This window comes from Anarrhichthys ocellatus, unplaced genomic scaffold, assembly GCF_004355925.1.
Source record: "Anarrhichthys ocellatus isolate YVR2014 unplaced genomic scaffold, GSC_Weel_1.0 scaffold32, whole genome shotgun sequence".
NCBI classification, from domain to species: Eukaryota; Metazoa; Chordata; class Actinopteri; order Perciformes; family Anarhichadidae; genus Anarrhichthys; species Anarrhichthys ocellatus.
Genome location: NW_022280062.1, coordinates 3,826,537 through 3,832,971, shown reverse-complemented (window position 1 = coordinate 3,832,971; position 6,435 = coordinate 3,826,537). Strand labels below are relative to the sequence as shown.

The window sequence follows — 6,435 nt, the reverse complement described above, 5'->3', positions numbered from 1 at the left end:
AGAGAGAGAGAGAGAGAGAGAGAGAGAGAGAGAGAGAGAGAGAGAGAGAGAGAAAAGCCGTTCTCTGAGGATTAGCTCATTTAGACCGCTTTGATCTGCAAGATCTTAACTGCTGGGTAGCCTGATTGAGTCCTCACAGCAACTTAGCAACACTATCCAGGCGAGGAGGGAGGAGGGTGGTCTTGTCCTTACCTTCTCATCCTCATTCCTTTCTCTGGATAAACTCATCTCAGTTCCTGGACATTATTATTATTTAATTGTATTGCTGCTAATGAGAAAGAATAAGCGTCTACAACCACAGCGATGCTTTTCAGTGAAGCGCTAAAAGTAGCACGCTAGAATGCTGATATCTGGCAAGTAAGTTTGACCATCTTAGTTTATTGTTTTAGCTTGCTAATATTTGCTAAACACAAAGTGCAGACTGGCAGGAAAACCCTTAGTTTTGCAGATATTTATGCTGCAAACCAAAGTATTCGATAAAGTGAAATTTTGACCTGATGATGGCAAAGGAAACGTTTCTCAGGTTTTTCATATTCCAAATTTTGTGCCTATGCATCTGGCAGATGCATAGATGTTTAACTGGATAATTGATCAATTTGACCTGCTGGTTGCGCTAGATGAAAGCCCTCATACCTAAACAACCCAGCTGGTTCCAAGAAGACTCATAAGACTTTTTCAAAAATGATCTGATCTTCCACCCATATTGTTGGAATACAGTTGACATTTGTCAGCTAATGATGATTTGGAGTTCAGTGATGAAGAGATTTTCTCTCATTGAATTTCTGCCTTTTCAGCCACCTCCAACCTCATGTTCCAGCTTTACAGAGCTCCTCTCATTCACACAGTCTTACATCATTCAATCTGGCCAATCATCATTCTTCCGCACACGCACACACACACATCTTTATACGTCTGAATTTTATGAAGGTGCTTCACAGTGATGGAGTCTAAAAACGATGCCATCAAAAGAAATACTGTGTACATTTCTAAATGATCACTCCTCATTGAACAGAAGCTTCACTAGGAGCAGGTTAACACTGTGGTTATTGTTAGAAAAAAAGATTGTTTGTTATCATGGTTAAAAGAGATCCACTTTGACCAATGACAGGAACAGGATGAGAACATTCACTAGAAGTGTGAGATGAGATCAGAAAGGTTCTGCAGATTTTAATCAAATGGATTTTTTTGATTTTATTTATCAGTAAAAATAATAGCACAGTAGTGGTATTCGGTTGAGTCTCCCTTCATCAAGTCAAATCCTGATTTTATAGCATCATATGGCCATTAAATAGTAAATGTCAGCTACAACAGCCTCTATGAGATATCTTTACATTCTTCTCTGCAGTTGTAGTTTTATGATTTTGTCAGGGTTGATGGTCACAAGTCAGCAGTTGAATATAAATCTTACAGATAAAGTCTTTTGGAGAGTCAAGCCCTTTTCAGAGGAACTGAGAGCTCACTGTATTTGAGGGGAGCTTCAGCTTCTGCTAAATCCCTGTTTAAACCCCATATAGAGATCCAGAGGGGCTGACTGGCAAAGACTAGGGGTTAAGGAGATCATTCAGACAGATGAAGATGATGCACGGCTTCCTCCCCTCTCTCCGTCTGCCTTTTGTCTTTCTCTCGGAGCCACACACATACCCCTTCACACCATCCTCTTCCTCCCTGCACTTTATCTACTCCATGCAACCTTGTACACCCATTTCTCTCTCTCTCTCTCTGGCTGCTGTCCAACTTCTCTGTCGTCGTCTTTCATCTCTTTGGCTGAGACAGGAACAGGCAGATTAAAGAGAGGAAGAGTATTAAGGGAGCCATTCTTTCTACCTCTTTGTGATGGGCGGGTTACCGGTAGCGCAGCAGAGCCCTCCCTCTGCTGAGCTTGGTCATTAGAGAGGCTGCAGAGCAGTGGGGGGAAAGTAAGCCTGAGGGAGTGTTTATAATACCAGAATACAGAGCTTGTGAGACCCTGGTTATATAGTACATTTCTGTTTAATCTTATATTTTAAAATACATTAAATACATGAATTAATAAGTGCATTAAAACAGTAGACAGAGCAACTGACACATGTTAAGCAGCACTGATGAACAAAATGGGTCCAGAGCATCAGAACACTGCAGAGATTCGTACACGCAGACTGCAAAAAACGTTGCTCGACAAATGAGAGATGAATATGAGAGCTCCACCTGTATGGCACTTTGTCTAAAGAAATTGGTCACAGACCAATGGCAATGCCTTCGGAAGCAATTTGATCAGCGTCTTCTCCAAGGACACTTCAACATGAGGAGCCAGGAATCAAACCGCAGATCTTCCGATTAGATGACGACCCACTCTAGCTCTGAGACACAAGCTCTCGAATAGTTATGCGTTGGTCACAGGTGTGGTATTGTGTTTGTTTTGATTCGTGGAATGTGTCACAATTACCCAGAAAGGAATGTACTCGCGTTGCAAAAAGCAGCTTGCATATTGAAAATTTGGTGAAAGGCGGTAAAAGTTTCCAATTTGAATTATTCTAATTTAAAAACACAAGAGCTTTCTGGTGTCTGTCTTTTCTGTTCAGATTGTTGAGCCATTATTTGAGCACTGCCACTTTTCCACTGTGCCTCCACAACTCTGACAGACACTATGATTTGTGATGTAACCACCAAGCCTTTGCTCCTGCAATGTAACGTGTGTGAGAGAAAATTGTCGATCAAATTTCTCAAGTACAATTCAAAGAGTATACTTTTATTAAATATTGATGTCACACACATGGATAGCGGGATGTTAACGTTTGAAGGAAAACAGCATCACTTAACGCCCTTGTGCTACCTTGCTCTACAGTGAACAGCTGTTACATCACCCTTGAATCATTCATTCTGAACCCCCCCCATCCAAAAAAAAAAAAAAAAAGAGTTGAGGTAAAGGCAAAACCTGTGGAATGTAAAATGGCTCTCTGGTTTCTACAGTGAGAGATCAAAAGATGACGCAGCACGCAGTAAAGTGTCGACCTATACCTCCAATTACACAATCCACCCCACACACATGCCCTTTAAAAAAGTATTTGGCTTTGTTATTGCTTTTGTGCATATGATTTCTCTCTGGTGATTTCACATGTGTGAAGCATTGGAACTGAGCCTCTTTTTTCCCCCCTACAATGTCCTTAAAACGGATCAATGTGAAATATCATCCAAGTGTGTGTTCCCTCTTCCTTTTGATGATTCATTCTATTCACTTACAGTATCATGGGGCCACCTGTAACTGTAGTCCGTTTGGTCTTCAATCAATACTTCAGATTATTTTGTGAACTACTCTCTCATCTTGGCAAGAGTTAGATAAGATACCATGTCTGTCCATTAAATATGGAGCTACAGACATCCGCCAGTTAGTTTTGTTCAGAGATTTAAAGTACTGGAATATTTTACTCAAGTAACATTACACAAGCACTTGTACTAAGTAGGCTAATTTAGGTCACTTAATGAGTAAACTGCGTTACATTTACAAAAATGTAAAGGGTCAGTGTTGACAAAAATGAAGGCTACAGTTGTATAAAAGAGCCATTAACTTATAAAATATGTCAACATCTACTCATCACACCCCTGTGACTTAACCAGAAATATGGACAAAACTTAAACAAGTCAACAACAACAATAAATGGCCAACAATGCATAAAAAGAGCGAATGACATCATTATAAAACATCACCAATACAGACACAACACGGATTTACACAAACAGAAGAAACTCCACAGCAAAAAGAGCTGCAGCTTTTGCCCAACATGTACTGCGCGCACACGCGCGCGCACACAATGTAACGTGCAATACGGGCACTAATTGACGTTTTGCTCTGGAGTTACATTCACAGCGTGTTTGTTTTACTCACCTGTCTAACGACTTTGTGTGAGTCTTGAGCCACGCGAAGTCCTCCGCGATGTGCTCCAGGTTCAACTCTCTTGATTATACTCCACGCATAATAAAACGTCCACTCAGCCGGTTTTCAAACGTTTCGTGCAGAATAAAGCTCTGCAGTTATTGTCCCAAACACTCTCTAAATGTAAACGTTTCCGCGTGAATACTTCATAGTTACCGCTGTAAAATCCACCGGGCATTGTAGCATTTAGCATATTAGCCGATCCAGAATGCACATGTTGATCACGCAACAACTTAGGTGTGTTTGATTTGGGTCACCTGGCGTGCTGGCTGGGTGGGCAATCAAACCCATGATTAATTAAGGGAAGAAGCTACCTTTTTTTTTCAATCATTTTCATTTCCTTTGCAGAGATACAATCATGCTAAACTGTAATGAATTACATCTTTATCATGCTGCATTGTTGCACTGTTCTCAAACTGCTCAGCTGGCCCAGGTGCTGCACACCCCGGACAGTTCAGGTACACATTCAACATGTCAGATCTGCCCGTTTGTTGCTGCAGACACACCAGCAGCTTCTTCTATGTTGCAACTGCTGATTTAATAATAATAATCATAATATTAGTGACTATAATAATAATGATTTGGGATTCAGCTCATTTCTTTTGTTGCATTATTACACTTTTTATGTGACTTTGTTTTCACCCTGTAAGGAATGTAGCCTACAATGCTTTAGATAAATACTAATTCAGGATTCATTTTTAAATAAGCTACTTTTTTGTTAAAAAGTACACATGTGTACAATGAACCCAACTTTTTTGAAGTAACAGGAGTAGATGTAATTCCTAACTTGCATCCCTGGTGTAGTTTAGCATACAGACCTACCATCACCTCTAAAGATCACTCATTCCTGGAGTCTTGGAATTGCTGTGACATTGCCAGAAACCAGCAGAGTCTCCAGGAAGTCACTGAAATAGTCCCAAACACAATCCCACATGAAACCAACACTTTAGTTTTTGAATGGATTGAACAAACATTGTAATTAGTCAGCTTTAGAGGGGCTGCTAGGGCAGATTTTGTGACCTTCAGACAGATCCAGGCTCGCAGCCCCCCGTTTCCAGTCTTTATGATAAGCTAAGCTAATCAGCTGCTGTAGCTTCATATTGAACAGACAGTGGTATCGAACTTTTGGCAGGAGAGCACATATGTGAATTCCAAAGTGTCAGACTATTGCTTTACATTTGAGTAGGAGGGAACTAGAAGTAGTTTTTACGTTTTGGCACCAATCCAGCGTCTCATGAAGATGCTTCTTAAAGCTGAGGTAGTGATTCAAATAAACAATGACTGAAAAGAAATGATAACAGAATAGGAATCAAAGCTTGGAGACATAGCTTTATCAGCGATGGATTAAAACACTTTCCACAACATTCTTCCACAACTACTTTGTCTAAAGATGTCTTGTTCTGTAATGATATGACCAAATCACTTCTGGCTCCACAAGACTAATAGTCATTAAGTTGCAAACACACCGCATGACAGATCCATCCTTCACGCTGTGGAACTGTAATCTTTCCATCCTTTTTTTTCAAACAGTGTTGAATCATTTCAGCAATTGCATTTAAATATCACATATCAGTCCAGTGATTTAAACTGTTAAAAATAAAAGTCTTTGATAGAAAGTTAAGTACAAAATCTGGACAGCCAAGTGGGCTATGTTCCAACAACAGTCAAAGCTCCTCAGCTCCTGCATTTCAATTTGGTGCGGTACCTGGGCGGTGCGCTGTCAGCAGGATCTGTGTTCCAGTTGGGTGACTGAGCCTTCCTGGTATTGAAACACGATGAGAGTGAAGGCGAGTCTCACACCAGCCAATGGAGTCATCAATAATAAGACAAGGTGAGCAGAAAGGGTGGGTGTAGGGTTATCTGGGTACAGCACATGCACTTCCCATTGGGCCGCGGGGGCAGACAGGGCCGCAGAGAGGCGAGATATGGCTTGACGCTCCTGGAATCTGTGATTTGACATCAGCTCCGTGTGAGAGTCTGTCAGAGGCCAGGAGAAGGTCTTTGAGCGCATCGCCGCTTCCCCTTTAGTCTAAGACTTTGGGTTTCATCAAAGAGGTCTGACTTGCAGGGCACAGAGAGTGGCTGAGCAGCATGGCGGTGGCCGGAGGTGGTCGGCTTTGAATAGACGCTGAATAGTCATTCATCCCACAAAGTCAGTCTTCCTCTTCCACGTAGGTCGAAGGGAACCAGCCCATCTTAGAGGCAACAAAACAGGATACAATTCAGGCAGCATCACATATATTTGACAGGATATATTTTTCATGAACTTCTTTTATTATCTCACTCTTTCTCCTAATTTTGAATGGTGAATTGTCCTCATACTTGGCACCCCCAACTCTACTCTACATGGCGCTTACAGTGAGGAGCTTCACAGATGTTGCATAATGCACACACATACGGAGATACAAGATCAAACCTCCCTACATGCCGGTGCCGTAAACACTCAAATATAAAGTGTTTGTATGGTCAAAAATTACTGATTGCGCTTTAAATAGTTTAAACACAAAATTATTTGTGACTATTTACCT

At 41.2% G+C, this 6,435-nt stretch overlaps 1 protein-coding gene across 5 annotated transcripts in view; it reads right to left on the bottom strand.

The window, feature by feature from the left end:
* Positions 1–5,216: 5,216 nt before the first annotated feature.
* The window catches only part of LOC116393134 (guanine nucleotide exchange factor VAV3-like), a 42,831-nt gene continuing 41,612 nt past the window's right edge, over positions 5,217–6,435 (bottom strand). For all 5 annotated transcript variants that reach the window (XM_031865169.1, XM_031865171.1, XM_031865174.1 and 2 more), the window contains one exon: positions 5,217–6,102. In XM_031865169.1, coding sequence (XP_031721029.1) covers positions 6,061–6,102 — 42 coding nt within the window. In that variant the 3' untranslated portion in view covers positions 5,217–6,060. The remainder of the gene's footprint in view (positions 6,103–6,435) is intronic.